The sequence below is a fragment of the Rousettus aegyptiacus genome, unplaced genomic scaffold, assembly GCF_014176215.1.
Source record: "Rousettus aegyptiacus isolate mRouAeg1 unplaced genomic scaffold, mRouAeg1.p scaffold_m13_p_2, whole genome shotgun sequence".
Taxonomy (NCBI): domain Eukaryota; kingdom Metazoa; phylum Chordata; class Mammalia; order Chiroptera; family Pteropodidae; genus Rousettus; species Rousettus aegyptiacus.
This window is the reverse complement of record NW_023416295.1, coordinates 30727891-30747120: the sequence shown is the minus strand read 5'-3', so window position 1 is coordinate 30747120 and position 19230 is coordinate 30727891. Positions and strand designations below refer to the sequence as shown.

The 19230-nt window shown below is 33.2% G+C and overlaps 1 protein-coding gene across 1 annotated transcript in view; it reads right to left on the bottom strand.

Annotated features, from left to right (window-relative positions):
• DNAH7 (dynein axonemal heavy chain 7) overlaps nt 1-19230 on the bottom strand; it is a 202474-nt gene that overhangs the window by 125647 nt on the left and 57597 nt on the right. Inside the window, exons 20-25 of the mRNA XM_036235992.1 lie at nt 15980-16173; nt 14236-14434; nt 11499-11639; nt 7497-7709; nt 4200-4309; nt 471-639 (exon numbers count right to left, since the gene is read on the bottom strand). Coding sequence (XP_036091885.1) covers nt 471-639; nt 4200-4309; nt 7497-7709; nt 11499-11639; nt 14236-14434; nt 15980-16173 — 1026 coding nt within the window. The remainder of the gene's footprint in view (nt 1-470; nt 640-4199; nt 4310-7496; nt 7710-11498; nt 11640-14235; nt 14435-15979; nt 16174-19230) is intronic.

Here is a 19230-nt window from a genome sequence, read left to right as displayed (position 1 = left end):
CCTTTTACAATCTTACAGTTAGAGTGTGATTCTGACTGAAAATAAGAAAAAAAAGGCACAATATAAAGTTCAAGTTCAACAAAGCAGATAAACTAAAATATGCCCATAAAAATAAATTACTGAATTATAACTTGTTAATAACAAGATCTATAGTTAAAGAAGTCTTCAGAGTCCCAAAATCTTCACATACTGTAGTAGTTCTCAAACTTTTATCTGCTCCAGTGTCTTGAAGGGACACTTCCAGTAATACTGCCCCATTACAGCAGGACTGAAAAGGGAGGTAGAGCTCCTTCCAAGATAAGCTTTTGCATAATCCCACCTCTCGAGAATTGTCAAGATAGTGCTTTAATTTTAAACTTACTTAAACTACAATGTCTTTTAAATTATGTTTCACTATAAATAAACTTCTTCCCTAACCTGTTATCATATTGTAAAAAAAAAAAAAAAAAAAAAGGAGTGTCAATTCAAACCTTAAAGAATTTTCCTAAAGCCAGATAATCCAGCCCATCAGAGCAGTTGAACACGACACATTGTTTGGCTACAGCTTTTGCTAGATCTTTAGTAGTTTCAGTCTTTCCAGTGCCAGCTGGGCCTTCAGGTGCTCCCCCAAGGTGCAGGTGAAGGGCTCCAAATAATGTTCTGGAATAAAAGAAATAAACGATCTTTGTAGAATAATGTGATATTTTCATAGACAGCCTAAAAAAAAGGAAAAGTTTAAACTGAGAGCCAAATTTCTCACTTCATCAATAGTTCCTTCCTTTCCACTAGCCTCTGATAATCTTTGTGCATTACTTTATTTGTTATTATATTTTACTTCTGTGTATGTGTGTGTGTGTATGGACATATCTACCTATATATCTATATATCTGTATATGTCAAAATTCACTTTTGAAATTCAATGCTGATTTCTAGTCAACATGGAGAATTCAGCTGACCCCAAATCACCCAACCCCCTTACTGCTAGTAAATGGAGACACTACATAAAATAAAACTAATAATAACTTTTAAAGTATGCAGCCATTTTGAAAAAATGAGAAGGAAATCACCAATGAAGAGGGACTGAAAAGCTGGAAAGGCAATTAGGTGCTAAAGCTATAGAGGCGTATATTGTTATGGTATCTGCATAATACAAGTGTGTACACATCCACATAGAAACAAACAAACAAAAAAACTCAAAACTGAACAAGGTGAGGAGCTGGAATGGATCCACCTATATCAACCTAGAACGTTGTGATGTCTCTAAAGGGACCTAAAATTACTCCAGCAATCTACCAGAGAGAGACAAAAAAGAGTTAACCACAGAAGAGACAGGAAGTTGACTTATCATGCAGGGCCTGATCAAAGCCAAATTGTTCATGGAGGTGGGGCCAAAATCTCCATTACCCATGGGCACATGAACCCAAAGTGAAAAATTAATGTTAAAATTTTATTCCAGACCACAGAAAACCCTAGAGCTTTCCTCAGAGAGAAATGTGAAACTGTTCCATATGGACACCTCCACAACTGAGAATATAAAAAACTAAAGGGCAAAACAGCCCCCACTGAAATGAGCTCACAGTTAAAACTGGAGAGAGATCAAAGCGAAAAGCCAGACTTGAAGTGGCGAAGGCAAAGTTCTGGGAGTGTCACTACCTACATGGTACTCTGCCTTCTTTGGTATCTCGATCGTTTGTTCGATTAGATTTAAAATAAAAAGCAATAGACATTATCGAATTTTAAGGAAAAAAAGAAACCAATTTCATAAAAGACAACATGAAATACATGTAATGAAAAATATAATTGTTAAACTTTTAAAATCTCAGCAAATGTAAATAGTAGAATAAGCATAAATAAACAGAGAATTATGCATTAGATGGTAAATATGAGGAAATCACGAGGAAGATACAGAGATCTAATATAAGAAAAGTTAAGAGACATAGCAGAGAGAAATAAGAGAATGGGGAAGGGAAAATTTTAAAGGCAGTGGCTTAAAATTTTCCAGAATTGAAGAAAGACATGAATTGAAAATGCCCCAAGTGAATAAAAATCATTCCCTATCTAGACACATTGTAGTGAACATCGACAACATAACATCTAACAGCAGTAGTGATAGATGCCGAGAATATCATCACTTAAGAGCGGAAAGAACATTACTGGTCATCTGCAATTCTATATCTAGCTAATCTGTCATTTAATAATTGAGTGAGGACACCCCCACCAAAAAAAAAACAAGAGGCATTTTTAGATAAAGATGTAGAGCTTGTTACTTGTAGAGCCTCACTGAAACCGTAACTAAAAGATGTTGTCTAGTAAGAAGAAATATTAAGCCAGAAATAAGGCAAAGCAAAGAGCAATGGTAAGCAAAGACAGTGATAAAATTTTTGGTTAACATATTAGCTGTAAAAATGCAACAATACATTAATAAAGCTCTGTCTTAGAATTTTGACTAAAACCCTAAGCTAAGAGCAATATATGCCAGATCATCTTGTCTTATAGTGAAATGGTCACTTACCATAAAGGTACACGAATTTGGATAGAAAGATTGTAAGTGAAAAGCCAGGAGTGAGGATTTCTTTGGCAAGAGTTGTTTGTGTGTTATGTATTTCCCTCCCTCTCTGCAGAGGAAGAGAGAGCAGTACTTGCTCCTCTCACAAACTGACTGAAAGGGCCTTGGAGAACTATTCAGAAAGCCTGGCACACCACCTGGCCCTGGATTCGGTGGAGCACAGGAAGTGGGAGCTGATTCACAAGTTAAAATATCTAAAGTGAAGAGAATGCCCTGGGACACATCCTGATGTTAGAGTGGGGGAAAATGGGGACAGTAAGAGAGATGTATTCTCACTGCTGGTCAGACAAATGCATGTGTATCGTCTGGCCAGATCCCGATTCCACTGGAAGTGAGCTAGATGTGAGTCATGCTGAATAGGACCCTGTGCGGGAGGCCCAGCTAGGACCAGAGAAGGCCACAAAGAAAAGGTGTATGTATGGTGGGCCTCAAACAGAAGCTGAAGTAAAAGTCACCAGCAGCCTGCCAGAGAAGACATTTTCCACAGGAAGGAGAATCCCCTGAGAGATCCGACATATTTGAGCTTCTGTCATCATTGAGGGCACTAAACAGCCAAGAGATAGTTGTCACACAAGAGACTTGTCACATATAAACCCATCTCTTCCTTTACTTCTTTCTTCCATCAACCCTCAACACTGGAGGAGCCAAAAGATGAGCTGTTGAGGGATAGATGCAAAGGACTGGGGTAAAAATGACAAAGATTGACTATGTTTACCTTCACAAATGCAGGCCCTGACCTTGTGTGAGGCTCAAGCTGGGGGAGAAGGGAAGTTTTAAATTAAATAAAATAAATTAACTTTGATATTATACCTAAAAGGACTTTTGATATCTGGGTGAAAAAAAACACACACACACACTTTATTAATATCTTAGCATAACCAGAAAAATTAGGGAATCTACCTTAAATTTCATCCAGGAAGAATGGGAAAGAATATTTGATAGAGCAAGTTTAAAGAACACTCATAAGAAAGAATAAAATTGCTTTCTGCTTGCATCCTGAGAACAGTTTCATCAAAAAACTAATATTTTTGGTAGAAAATGGAAAAAAAATTTAATTATTTAACAATAATTTAGAATATCGATGATGAGAACTTGGAGTTAAAATAGTTAAAACACTTTCATTATTCAGAAAGATGATAGAAAAAAATGCAACCGTAAATACCTATGAGATATCTAATGGAGATACCCAGTGGGCATGTGCGTAGCAAAAGCTTACAGGAGAGACTTTGGCTGGAGGTACAGATTTGGGAATCTGCTAACACCTGAGAGTGAATGAGAACATTGAGGAAACCACAAAACATGAAACAAAACACCACATGAAAATAGAATTCCAGAAAATTCTGTGTATCAGGGGAAGGAACAGGATGCCGCAAATGATCCAAAAGAAAGAGTCAAAAAGTTTCAAGAAGACAGGATATATGCAGAATGTAAAAAACTGCAATACCTGAAAACACTGGTAACTCTGGAGCTGAGAGGAAGAAGCCAGCAGAGAAAGAGAAATTGAAGATCAAGTTGAGAGAATTAAGGGTTTAGGAAAAGAATATAGGACACATTTACTGAGTAGAAGATAATTTGGTACTTTTTTTTTTAGAAATAAGTGGTCTAGGAATGAGTAAAAGTTATTTCCAATATATCCTTAAGTTACTGAGCATACCTGTAACATCTGTCAGTGAGTGGAGTAATAACCAGCCTAGGGGAATTACCCAGGTATTCGTATCCATACCGTAAGCCAGCATTAATCATCTTTGTTTCTAAATGATTTTCCTAGGATAAATCAGATAAAATAAAGTTATCTTAATAGAATTTTAAATAATATGAAATTTCAAGATCTTTTATAAATAATAGTCATATTGTGAACAATATCTTTAAAATTAACTTTTTAGACATTATTTAATTCAGTAGAAGAATTCCATATCTAATTTTAGGGGGTAACTAATTGAAGTCATTGGCTTCAACTTTTTCTATAGAATATCTTTGGAACATATATTTGTTTTTATCTCTCATATTTTCTTTTTTTTTTACTTGCTAACACTTTTAATTTTATTTTTATTAAGGTATAATTGACACACAGTATTATAGTAATTTCAGGTGTACAACATGATGATTCAATGTTTGCATATAATTTAAATAGCAACTAAATTAAATCATGCTACTAAAGTTAAGTAGAAAAATATTTATATATTATGAAATGAGCATAAGTCTAGTTAGCATCCATCACCATAAATAATTACAGAATTTTTTTCTTGTGATGAGAACTTTAAGATCTACTCTCTTAACAACTTTCAAATATGCAATATAGTATTATTAACTATAATTGCCATACTATACTTTACATTCCCATGACTTATTTATTTTATGCCTAGAAGTTTGTATCTTTTGGCTCCCTTTATACATTTTTCCCACCCCAACACCTACCTCTGGCAATCACCAACCCGTTCTCTGAATTATAAGCTTGGTTTCCTTTCTTTCTTTCCTTTCTTTTTTTTTTTTAGACTTCACATACGAGATCATGTAGTACTTTTCTTTCTCTTTATGACTTATTTCACTTAGCACAATGCCCTCAAGGTCCATTATGTTGTCAAAAATGGTAAGATTTCATTATTTTTATGTTTGAATAATATTCCATTATTTATATACTACATCCTCATTATCCATTCATTTGTTGATGGACATTTTTTTCATATCTTGGATATTGTAAATAATACACATGAGGATGCTTATATTTTTTCAGGTTAGTGTTTTTATTTTCTTCAGATAAATACCCAAAAGTAAAATTGCTGAATCATATAGTAGTTGTATTTTTTTTTTTTTTTTTAGGAAACTCCATATTATTTTCCATAGTGGCTGCACCAATTTACATTCAAACCAACAGTGCAAAATGGGTTCCCTTTTCTCCATACCCTCCTGAGCATTTTTTATCTTTCTTTTCAACAATAGGATCTTTAACAAGTATGAGGTGGTATCTTATTGTGGTTTTGATTTGCATTTCACTGATGATTAGTGACATTGAGCATCTTTTCATATAACTATTGGTCATCTGTATGTCTTCTTTGAAATGCAAAAATGTCTATTCAGATCCCTTGTCGATTTTTAAATCAGATTGTTTTGCTATTGAGTTGTATGAGTTCTTAATATATTTTGGATATTAACTCCTTATCAGATATATGATTTACAAATATTTTCTCCCACTCAGTAGGTTGCTTTTTCATTTTGATAGTTTCCTTTCCTGTGCAGAAGCTTTTTAGTTTGTGTAGTCTCACTTGTTTATTTTTGCTTTTGTTTCCTTGGCGTTAGAGTCAAAAAATCATTGCCAAGACCAATGTTGAGGAGATGTTTTCTTCTAATTTTATGATTTCAGGTTTACATTCAAGTATCTAATCTACCTCACTTAATTTTTGTGTATGTATGGTGTAAGTTATTGATCTAGTTTCATTCTTTTGCATGTTGCTGTCCAATTTCCCCAACACCATTTATTGAAAAGACTTCTCCTTCCGCATTATATATTCTTGGCTCCTTAGCTGTAAACTAATACATACATGGGTTTATTTCTGGGCTCTCTATTCTGTTTCATTGATCTATGTATCTGTTTTTATATTATTGTTTTTGACAATATCATACTGTTTTGATTACTATAACCTTTAAATATAATTTGAAGAGTGTGATGCCTCTAGCATTGTTGTTCTTCCTCAAAATGACTTAGGCTACTAAGGGTCTTTTGTTCTGTATCAATTTTGGAATTGTTTGTTCTATTTCTGTGAAAAATACCATTGGAATTTGATAGAGACTGCACTGAATCTATAAATTACTTTGAGTAGTATAGACATTTCGACAATATTAATTCTTTCAATCCGTGAGCATGAAATATTTGTCATTTACTTGTGTTTTCTTCAATTTATTTCAATATCTTCTTGTTTCAGTTTCAATGTATAGATCTTTCACCTCTTTAGTTAAATTTATTCCCAAGTATCAAATTCTTTTTGATGCAATTATAAATGGGATTATTTTTTAAATTTCTCTTTCCGATAGTTCATTATTCTCCTATATTTTCAATCATTTGTTCAATTTATTTTCACTATAGAGTGAGTATTATCATTATTGCCATTTTATAGATAAGGAAACATGCTTAAACAGAGAAAGGAATTTGCTCAAGTCATACATCTGATAAGGGGAGGATCTGGCATTTGAAACAATGATTCCACAGGCAAATACTCTAACTACTACTATATACACTGCCTCTCATATAAATTTTCAAGGTTTCTGGTTCTTGTATTTCTTCTCCTCTTACTCTACACTTCCCAAGCATTTCACAAAAGTGAATAAGATGAGAAATTTAGAGTCCAAATCTCGTCATGAGCTCTCTCTTTCCATTCTCAACAGGCCCTACCTTGTCCACTGTACTAACTGTTCCTGCTTCTCCTGCCTTCCCCGTGGTAACAGCCATCACCATCTACCCGCTGCCCTGATCAAAACCCTCCCTCCAGATCATGCTTCTGGTTCCTTCAGCTGATCAACAAGAGGAAATTTTAATTACTAAATCAGACTAAATCAGTCTGATTTACATTCTTTAGATATATCAGGAATCTATAAATGCAACTTTAAACTGACTAGTTTGAACATTTCACAGATTCATCAAGCACAGTGACTCATTTAAAATGAGTAATTTTTTATAATTACTCAGAATTTGAGTGTGTCTATATGTGTTTATGTATTTCTGTGTAACTATACATTTGGATATGGATTTAGATATAGATTTATAGTTTTTGTAAGGATGATATAGATATAGTTTTAGGCTGCTTTAATCTTCAATCTGGAGAATGCCTGTTTGGATATAGTCAGCGGTCAGCAAAAAATCCTTTATTACTGATACTACTTCCCATGTGAACAAGCAAGCACAAATTAAAAAGCTATGAGCCAAAATTGTTGTGTAGTAACATTTAGTGATATCACTTACTTGCCAATAGTACCTAAGCTGACTTAGCCATTCGAAGTCAGAGTCATCACTAACATTTTTATTAACAAGTACTGTGAGGACATCTCTAGCATGAACATCCAGCACCACAAGGGCTCCTAAAGTAACACGATTCTGCTTGGACAATTTGCCACGGACCAAGGTGACAATATCATCGATTTGTTTGTTACATTTTTCCAAGTATTGCTGAAGAGCCTGAAGGAAAATAAGATATGATTACTTAGTGTAATCAAAATCAATCTGAATCAAAACACTTTGAACTAACATGTACACAAAGTATTTTCTACATTTTTATTATAATTTTCCATATGACATAATTTTAAAATCATTTATTTTTCTTACCACAAAGATGTCAGGTGAACAAGCCTCATCTGGCCAGATATCATGGACATATGTGGTTTGTGTCTACCTGACAACCTTTCCTTTCCTATTTGCACTCCTCTAGGTTCTGTAGTTCCTTTCACTAGTCTTCGTAGACTCTGGGTATGCCAATTTGAAGCCAATTTGAAGCTATTACGAGCCTTCATCCCCGCAGCTGAATAAAGCCTGCCAGTGATGAGTAGAGATAAAAGATAGACAAGGAAAGAGACCGCAGCAGCAATAAAGCCCTGAGATCTTAATTCCAACTGCCCCATCTTAGATCCCACAAGTCCTTCTAGTACTCTTGTGTAAGATATCTGAGTAGGATTTGTGTCACTTGAAATGTAAAGATCTTAATAATCAAAACATCTATCTAATATTTTAGTTTATGGTGAGCTAATGCCAATTCTATGGACCAGGCTTGCTTTGGGGTCTGTTTTCTGGTGGGTAAATCTAATTAGTAAGTTTTAAAAAAAAAGAAGGTTAATGAAAACCAAATTAGAATCACTGAAAATTGTTGTGTTGAAAGGCAGTGTTGATGTGCTACAGCAGCAGACTGATGTGGTCCCTTTCTCCACTCCAATAATATTTAATAGACGTTATGCACTGATGAGTTTATTTCACTCCTTTGGGGCCAGGTAAGTGGTAGCAATGAAACAAAAAAGGAGGATTTCCAAGAATGAGAAAAAGTTTAAAGAATAGAATCAGGAATAGCAACTTATTTCTCTATGGTGCACTTATTCCTTGACATATTTTATCTCTTTTTTAAAATTTTATTTTAAGGAAGTCATTTTTACAAAAGTTTGGTGCTTGAACACTATTTCATTTATATGATTTCATGATTAATTACTATTAATTTGCTTCATAAGTAGTGAAAAATAAACTTTTGTTCCACCATATTTAAATAACCATGTGTTTAAATGCTTGGAGCCAATTAGTGAATTTAAGTGTATTAAATATACAAATTAGTAAGAACAGTTTTGATCCTAGAAACAAAAGCTATACCGGTTGCATCTTAGTTTTCTCGTCAACAAAATCAGGATCTCTGAAAGCTCTCCCAGCTCTCACATTCTGTAGTTCAACACAAAACATTTTTTTAAATGTAATATTTAGACCTGACAGTACAAATCATATGTTTATAAGAATTTATAACTATTTACACTAGCAGAATATATTTTCCTATACTAGAAAAACAGATTTAGAACTAAAATTTAGCTTCAAACTGTGGTAAACTGAGTTCTTTAGGAACTCTATTATATGAATGAAAATTCAGATAAGCTAATTTGAAAAAAAATTATAATATTGATAGAATTTTTGTTATATTTTATTCCCTGTAAACCATTCTGTACAGAAACCTAATAAACCTAAAGATAAAACTACTATTATACACAGCCAAAATAAACATTATCTGGAATCAAATATTTTTATTATACCTCAATCGTTCTACATATACATGATACACTGACTCAAAATCACATCAATATTTGCAATATCCCAAGCTCTGTGTCAGTGGTGATTCTTTCATTCATTTTATCAGCCCTGTAATGCCTCATACTGACTAGTTCCACAATCAATATTCATTGAATAAATAAATGGGAACAGATTCTGATGTGAACAGGTTTTCTGGCAGTGTGGCAGTATAATAAGGTGCTATTATCGCGTCAGTCTCCAGACAACTTGGGATGTTTGCAGAGAATGGAAGTGTCCAGAGCTGCTGAGAGTTTCCAGCTGCTTAACCACAAAGTTATCAGTTTCAAATGTGAACCACACTTAATTAGGAGAAAAATTACCAACACATAGAATACTAAAACATATGCTAGCCTCCCGTTATAGAACCACAGGCAGCGGATGAAGGGCATACCAAAGCAGGGTAATCACAAGCAGATGAAAAAGAAAAGAATTAATTTTAAAGGGCATGCATAAAGTTTAATTTCATACCATAAAACAGCTATGGAAGCACCATAAAACACAGTAGAAGAGGGCAATCAGGCAAAGAACAATAATAAGCATAACTTGCTAAAATTGCTAAGCTGTTCCTTCAAAGGACCTCGAGTCTAATGAAGCTGAGTCACCCTTGAGATGCAATTCTCATTTTGGTCTTCTCTGTGAATGGCTTTGTACCATGTTACATGAGTGGGAAAAAAAAAATGAATAGACTAACAAAAGAGTAAATAAATAACTCCATCTCAATATCAGCAGATACTATTGTAAACCAAGAAAACTATTTGTATCTGTATGCAATATGGTAAGAATTATAGGCAGGTAGCTTTGAGCAGAGGATAGTGGCATTAAAAAAGGAGTGACCTAAACTGCATGTCTCCTAAGATTCAAACTATGCTTGCAAGTTAAGCAGAAGCATAAGGGTTTACACTTTAAAGCTCTACCTCAACTCTTACCTGCTCCAACCTTTCTGGAGTAAGACCAGAAAAAAATGTAGTCTTGACAGAGGGATAGAATTGTTGATAAATACTACATTTAAACTGAAAAAAAAATTGGATTATACCTACAAATTTGGCTGATTTGCTCACATTTGCTTTTTGGTTCCCTCCAGACCATGTCTGTAATGAAGTGGGTGGTTTGGGAGCAGTGGGCAACAAGCAAGGTGGGAGATTCAGAAACTACATGTTCCCCTTAGTAGCCCACAATGGTGATGGAGGAATCTTTTCATATAAGAAAGTTGGTGAGTAGTAGCTTAAAAGTAATAAAATAAAATAAAATAAAATAAAATAAAATAAAATAAAATAAAATAAAATAAAATAAATTCTCTAGACTGGCTGAGGAAAAAGAAAATGCACATGGGATGAGATAGCCAAGAGTCCAGAAGTAACCCCAAGGAAACCACCATTCCTCAGTGCTCTGGTTTCCATGAAGAAAGACTTTTCTGTAAAAATCCCTGATTTTCTGCCTGATGTCCTATCCTTTCCCACAGAGGAGAAATAAGTGAACGGTTGGTAAGTTGGAATGTACTAAGCATGTGTCACTCAACTCTTTCCTCTCTGGGATCTGTCTGCTCACAGAGAATATGAGTCTCTCTTAAACCTTAATACTCAACAATACCTTAAAGACAACAATATCAAACTCCATGTCAAAAATACACTTCAAACTTATAATTGTAAACAAAAGACATACAATTTCTATATTCCATGTGGTCCTTTGGTCAACTGAAAATTGACCTGCTTGAAATCCCATCTCAAGAATAGAAATGTTGCACTGAATGCAGTTTCTGTTTTCAGTTAATAACAGTAATCCAACTCATAGTTTTACTAAATTCAGATATCCACTATATTAGAATTATTAAAGTTAAGCATCATTAAAAATATTAATATTTATTTAAAAGCAACACATTAAAAATAAAGATAAAAATAGTAGAAATGAGTCAACTGATACCGTGTCTTCATAGCATAGTTTTACGCAAGGCTTAAGAGAGAGTTATATTACATATTTTCTTCTAACCTTTCTGAGTTTAGGAAGGATTTTAGTCCTCTTGTCACTTTATTTTTAAAGGTAGAAAAATGTATATAATAATAAGGGTGAATCTCAAGTACCCTTGATTTTTTGAGTGGACTGTCTTTATAATGACTTTCAAAAAAAATGCTGACAAACCTGAGAGTAATAAAAGCTTACCTCTTGCCCCGCTGAAATTGCTGTTTGTACTTCTACTGTCCAAAAGGTTTGGGATACACAGAGAACTGTCTGTCCAGGCCAATCCCTTACCCAGTTAATTCGTTCATATTGTGTATAGGCCAAAATTGCTTCTTTAATTACCTAATTGAGAAAGAAAATGCTAAAGATGAACAGTTTCACACTGGAACATTCTATACAATGAAAAGCTAAATGCATAAACAGATTAACTCATACTGCTCAACTTTTTATAACATCTTAGCCATTAATATAGACTCAAGGCATGTGATGTTAAGCTATTTAAATTCAAGTTTATTCATATACCCATGAGCAAAACAAATATATTATACAGACAATTAATTTGTGTGAATCACATTATATAAAATATTTGACCAATTATAGCCAAAAATATTCTAAATACATTTGGCACAAGCAATTTTATTGCAAAACATAAATTCAAATACTTCCAAAATGAGATCCATCAAATTCATAGATAATAATTTTCTTTGAATTTAGATCTCAATTCAGCCATGTCCATATGTGTACATGCACACTAAGGCAAACCATACAATTTCTCTGAAGTTCCTCCTGTGTTTGCAGATCTTGCTCACTCTCAATTCTGTAGTTTGATGCCCAAGGCAAATGATGACAGGGACAAATGTATAAGTCATTGATGGAGAGAGTTGAGAGCTATAAAATCAGGAAGCCTAATTCACGTACTTTGCTACATGTTTCCAGTGGACTGATAAGTCCACTTTTTCTACCAGCCATCAGTGGGAAGCATTCTAATCTGTCATATGTATCAATCAAGAATAGTAACAACACTTGTGAGGTGACACCCATTTTAATGTGTGAATCTCAGGAGGGAAATATAAAAATTAGATTTTTCTGAGAAATATATAGGGTTGGGTGAACTTTCAGGATTTCTTGTCTAGCTAATATATTTATGGAATTCAAAAAAGATGAAGAATACTGGCTATTAGTAATAGAGAAAAAAATTAAAGGCCAGGGAAGCCACAGAAAGAACAGGTAAAAATGAACAACCAAGAAATGGAAGGAACATATGAAAGAAGGTACAGCAGACATCTGCCAAGGATGGTATAAATATGTATTCTAGAAGGACACTGTGGAGAAAACAAGAAGAAGACACTAAAATCTAAATCACAAATTTCTATATAGTAGATGAAGAGGAATATGGTTATATGTCATGTGTAAAATATTTTATCTATGTATGCCATATATAAATAAATACATGTAAGTTATATATTATTTGGGGGGTAGCAAGTTACATTAAACTTATGATAATCAAGTAAGAGAAAGAGGCAAAGATGCCAAGAACATGACTTTATCATTTACAAATGACTCAAAATTCACTTAATCTAGACATCCAGTAGTCTTTCAAGTATGCAAATAAATATAGCAGAACAAAAGTAACACACATATCTCCTATCTGTAGTATTTTATATCACATTTGCTTGCATACTTCACCAACACAAAGTTACACGTGGACATTTGGGGAAAATATTTCCTACACAATTCCTTGCTTCCCATCTTAATGTTCCAAAATGGCAATCGAAATATTTTCTTGAAGCACTTTGAAATAGTACCAGATATGCCAAAGATAATGAGTTTTCACTGAATACATCAATTAACAAACCAAACAACCAAATTCAATGTTGCTGAGTAGTGGTCAAAGCAGAATTTATTCGCATTGCTAATAACTACAAAAATGGGAGTGCCATTTGTCAATACTCATCAAAGCCTATGACAGCTCATCTTCTTTGGCCCAGGGGACCACTACATGAGAAGTTACCATAAGCAAATAAATAATTCCATCAAATAAATCAGCTATATGTAGAAGGATGTTCATTATAAGTTAATCCATAATAGGAAGAAATAGGAAACTGTCCAAAAGATTTTATGACTACTGGAAAAATATTATGTAAGCAGATATTTAAGAAGAGACAGAAGCATTAAGACTTGTGATATACATTAAAAATCCAGATTCCAATAAATATTTTTTAATTATATGTGAAATAATCGGAAAATTAATGAAAACTGCTGTTGATTAGGGCTTGATGCCATATTTCCTTTGCATTCTCATCTTCAGGGTCCCTTGCTCAACCATTATATTTATCCTTGATGCAGAATTCGAATGCTAAGTTCATATTATACTAAAAAGTAAATTTAAGTGCTCAATTAATCTCTATTTATTGCCATAACTTGAAATTCTGTACTCACAAAGATAATTATAAATGATTGAGTTGATAAAGTTTTATGAAATGCATAAAATATGAGGTTGGCATTAATTGTAGGACATATTTATGATTTTCTAACATTCTGGTACATATTTTGTATATATGCAGAACAAAAGGATCATAAAAAGAACATACGTGTCAAGGAGATTGATGTGAAACTGTAGCGAGAGGCTTTCAAGATAAGACTAAAATAAAGGTAGACCAAGTAGACCAAAGTGTGTCTAATAAATGATAAAAGCACTAGCATGTAGCTGTGAGAAATGAGACAGACTCATGACTAAAACCCATGTTTTCTACCATATGGATGGTATTTTGTACCATGTTTCAAGTGGATCACTATAAAATTAATATCATAGACCATACTTTGCCTTCAAGCTATTATAATTGAATTGCTAATTTATGACTCAATGTCCATTTAAATAACAGGGTATTTATCAGTGATACATTAATATTCTATCATCTTTAGAAATAATAATAGCTACCTTGTGGATGGATTTAATCATAACTCTCTCTAATTCAAGCAACCACTTCTCCACTTGACCTCTGGCTTTGACTGTTGAAATGGTCTCTATGAGTTCCACAATCTCTCCTTCACTGCTCTTCATGTGAGTGATGTCTAAAATTTCTGTAAATTGTACCTTTGCAATTCCTTCGAAACATTTCTTCAAGTGAGGTTGCACCCTGTCAGGAAAAAAATAAATGTTTAAGAGAATTAGTCAAATTAAAAAGTAATTCCTTAAATATCAGTGTTCTTTGTGCCTCCAGTTTTCATTCAAAATGTATAAATGTTCATTACATGCTAGTCTCCCAGCTAGATGCTGCTGAAGATAAAGTAATGAGGGGAAAAAAAAGACACAATCTTACCTACATGGATTTTACAGCTCAGCAGAAGGTCATCATTAAATCAACAATCACAAAAATATCTATAAAGTTACAATTATAATAGGAGCTAAAGACGACATAGAGACATCGATGAGGCTTTGTTTCTAACACAATAAATAAAAAGATTTCAAAGTAACATAAGGAGGAAATATATCTTGACTAAGAGATAATAATACGCTAATCTGAAGAATTTTCAAATGCACAAAAGTAGCCACTTTAACTAGCATTTTCAGAGTCTGCTTGCAAATTATGAACTAAGTTTAGTGCTTTAAGTACTTTACAATTTCTAAGTCAATTGCTTTGAAGCAAACCAACTTTAGTCTTCTCATTGTAATATAATTGGAATTGACTAAACCCTTCATTTTTGGCATATTAGCAATAATCAATTGAATGTATCTTTCATATGGGCAAAAAAGAAGCAGAGTAGAAAAACTAGATGGAAATCTGAGCCTAAATTGATCTCTTTGTCTGGATTACTTGTCTCCTACTTTGAAGGCACGTGATACAGAATTAATTAATTTGTTTTAACAAATACCTATTCATAGTTCATTGTATACTAGATACTCTTCTAAGGAACCAGGACTCAGCATTGGGAGAAAAAAAGATCAGTCAAAAGTCTCTGCCATAATAGCACTTATATTCTGCTAGAGGCAATTAAAAAGCAAACAAAGTACATTATTGAGTAAGACTGATGTTAAAAAGTTTGCCAAAGGAGAAAATAAGGCCAAGAAGATGTTCCAGCAAAGGTAGCTAGAGAGTGCTGAAAGGGGTTGCCATTTTAAACAGAGTGGTCAGAAAAGGCCTCCTGAGTGGCACATATTTGAGTAGGTTTCTACACAGCACCTAAAGAAGGTAAAAGAAGTCTCATGGATATTTGTGTAAGGAGAATCCTGGGCAAAGAGAACAGTACTCTGAGGGAGAAGGTTGCCCCTTTCATGGTGGAATTGCAAGGACTGTAGCAGAGTGAACACAAGGAAAACTAGTGGGAGATGAATAGAAAAGATAAGGAGGGGGGCACCTGTGAAGGTCACTGCATGCCATGGAGGGCAATAACCTTTACTCTGAATGTGATGTAGAAGAGTGATGTGTTCTGAAATTATCTGTAAGGGAATATATGTTAAAATAAGAAATCCACTCTAAGATTCATCGCATCTGGAAAAATATCATTCAGTGATATTATGTTTTTAATAATTATTTTAAGTCGACTATTGATAATGTTTACAATAGTCTTTTTAAGAGTTATTACATAAACATAATTATACATATTTATTTATATTCTGCCTTATTCTAAAAATTAAATTTAGGCAGATGAATTTAGCCATGCTATATATGTAAATTACTTACCTAGTGGGATCTTTAGTCTCAGATAGTATCTCAAGAAGTTCATCATTAGACAAGAAAAAGAATCTGGGGAAGAAGAGACGTTTCTTTTCCAAATATTCATTAAGTCCTTTGAGAATGAGTTCCAAAAGTTCATTAGATTTTTTCAGCCTTTCCAGCATTCTCTCAATAGTTACAACTGTCAGAACATGTTTATCCTACAAAGAAGAGAAAATTAACACTCAACTAAAAAATATTAGATAATAAGCTTATTTATATTCACATAACATTTGAGATAACATATTTTATCAAACAAGTTATGCAAAATTTAAAGTAAATGTTTATTTTTAAAAAATAGTATTGCCTAGTCTATGCCTCTTTTATTATGTAAGAGTCATGTTGACTTGATCCTCAGTGATGTTCACAATTTCTCATTCTAAGTCGAAAAATGTGAGAAACAGAAAATGAGCAAGGGGTAGAGGAAATGAGAGGGAGGAGGGAGAGTGAGCAAAACAAAGAAGGAGGGGGAGAGAGAGAGAGAGAGAGAGAAAGAAACACTGTCTGAATTCAAGGACAGATGAGCCAAAATTGTATATGTTTGTCTTTTATTCTTTGAGGAAAAGTACTCTAAAAAGATGTCATCAATAGAATTATCATTTTGAATATTATTGCTATCAATAATAATAAAAGAACAGTCTCTGTCCTTATAACTGTAGATTAAAAAGTAAGCGTTTGAGGTGGGAAGGAAATTTTTAATAAGACCATGTGTTATAAATAACTGCATTTGGAACTACATTATGATACTCTGCTTGCTGAAAGATTCAAGTTCAAGATGTGTTCTTCCTGAACTTTCTAGAGACTAAAGACTCTTTTACCTTTAAGGCATGAATTTCTAAACATTCTATCATATGAAAAAGTGTCACTGTGAGCTGTTTGCTCTAAAGTGATTCAAATACAATCAGGTATTTTTTTTTTTAAGTTTTCTTTCATGCTGTGGGATTCCTAATAAGAATTATAACCAAAGGCTGATCTTAAGAACTGATATTTTTAAAAAGTAAATAGTTTATTGATTTCTCAAAATATCCATACAATGAATCACTAGGTTTATGAAAATCTTTAGAAATACACATTAAAATACAACTAGAAGTATTTAAAAAAAATTTTGTTTCCTTTCTTTTTTCTTTAACACATGATTGATGTCATCTGAGTCTAGTCTTGGTCTTATAATTTCAACTCAGTGTTCACCATTGATACCAATGACGAAGTAAGAGAAGTTCTTAACTAAATAGACTTAAAGATGTGAGGTGCTAAACACATTAGAAATTTAAGTCACCAGGCCAAATAATAAACCTTGTGAGAAGATACCAGTACATTTATTAATATTGGTAATAGGGGATTTTAGAAAATTTAGACCAAGTGAATATTGTTAAAAATTAAACACAGAATTTCAAGATTAACTAATTAAACTTATTTTGGGTACTCAGCAATGACTGAGAGATCAACCAAACCTGTCAGCTAGAAATGATTTCATACAGAAATGTTATTGTATTACAGTAGTCTCTAAAATATGTCTTTGTCAATATACTTTGAATGTGGCTGAAAAGGAAAGACATAATTTTTTTTTGTTGTTTTGTATTACAATGATGTAACTTAGAAACACAGTAATTTAATCAAGGAACAAAATAATTCTCATTAATACCTGTTTTCTAAATTAAAAAAATTGTGTGAAATACACAATATATATTAGATACACTTATCTTTAAATATATATGATTTTTACAAGGCATTTTATTATATTTCCTAAAAGTTGCAAAAAAACATTTGTTTTAAATAAGCATTTTTAAAAACACACACACACAAAAAGAAAGCATGACAGAGACTCAGGTCATTAATTTAAATGTGCAAATCATTCAGTAAAGCATAGACTGGTACTCCTAAATACAAACCCAAAAGTGTTCTTAGAGTGCCATCTTCTGGAAAAGCTTACCTTTGTTCGTGGAGAAAAAAAAGAAAAAGCTGAATGGTTGTTAATAAATGTGAAAAAACCCTTTCATGAATTACCAATATTTGTTTTATTCTTAGCTAATTGATTGGAATGTTGTTATTTTGAATCTAAGATTTGAAAGCTAAAAAAAAATATCAGTTCTTTAAAACAACAGTTTGTATTTCTTTCCTTAAATATTATAATTACAAAAGATATACCTCTGGAAACACTTAGCATTCAAGTAAAAATTTTTTACTTGAATTCCTGAGATCAAAACTATTTAACCAGTTTGGTTCAATGACTCTGAGCCAGATATGCTAGTTCTAAATGAAAATAAGCAATAATCTATGTGTCTTTGTATCATGGACATAAGAAAAATATATGAAAGTAATCATCTCATGACTGAGAACTAAGCTATTTTCACTCTTTCCATGAGAAGGTGAACACGATGAAGATTGCATCAGATCAAGGAAAGCAGAGCTGGTTCCTAACCCACATTGCTCCTTATTACCCGTGCCACTTTAGGTTATTTATTTAATCCGAGTCTCTCTTATCTTTAAAATGGGAATGACAGTTCTCTCTCAAGTTTGTTATGAGTACCAAATTAGATAAAATATTTGAGGTACTTAATATGGTTCCTAGAACACACATAAACTTGAAATTACTCTTTTTATTTTCCTTTCCATGACTATCTCTTGAAGAGAAAGAGGGAGACAGACAGATACCACTCTGGGGGAAAATGAGGCACCTACATCATTTAATCAGTTTTATAGAGTTAAAATGGACATTTTATAATCTGCCATCCTTCAGGTAAGGTCTTTATCATAGTAAAGTAAAACTGGCTATAAGTCCCTTTAAGCATTGCCATAAAATCCTGGTACAGGGTAGGTATTCCAGAAATATTTGTTGAATGCTTGGGTGAATGAAGGGTGAATTAAGCTTGTAAACATACAGAGGGACCCAAGGAGCACATAACCCTCCACGTTGTACCAGGCTAGTACTTATCTGCTGTTTTCTTAGGACAGAATGATAAGATGTTATAACAGGAAGCTATTAGAAAATTGAAACTACATAGGATTCCCTTGATACTTTAATTACATTCTAGCCCCTGGAGGAGAAGAAAAGGAATTATTAGCTGTCATTTTTTTTTTTTTTTTGGTTGAGGAACAATTATACAGATTTTGTGTGCCTTCTTTTACTTTATAAGTATCACCGCTCTCACCACCTCAAATGACAAATCTCTTGGCTGATTTACACTACTAAATCAAATGCCTCTGATATCAGGGGCCTG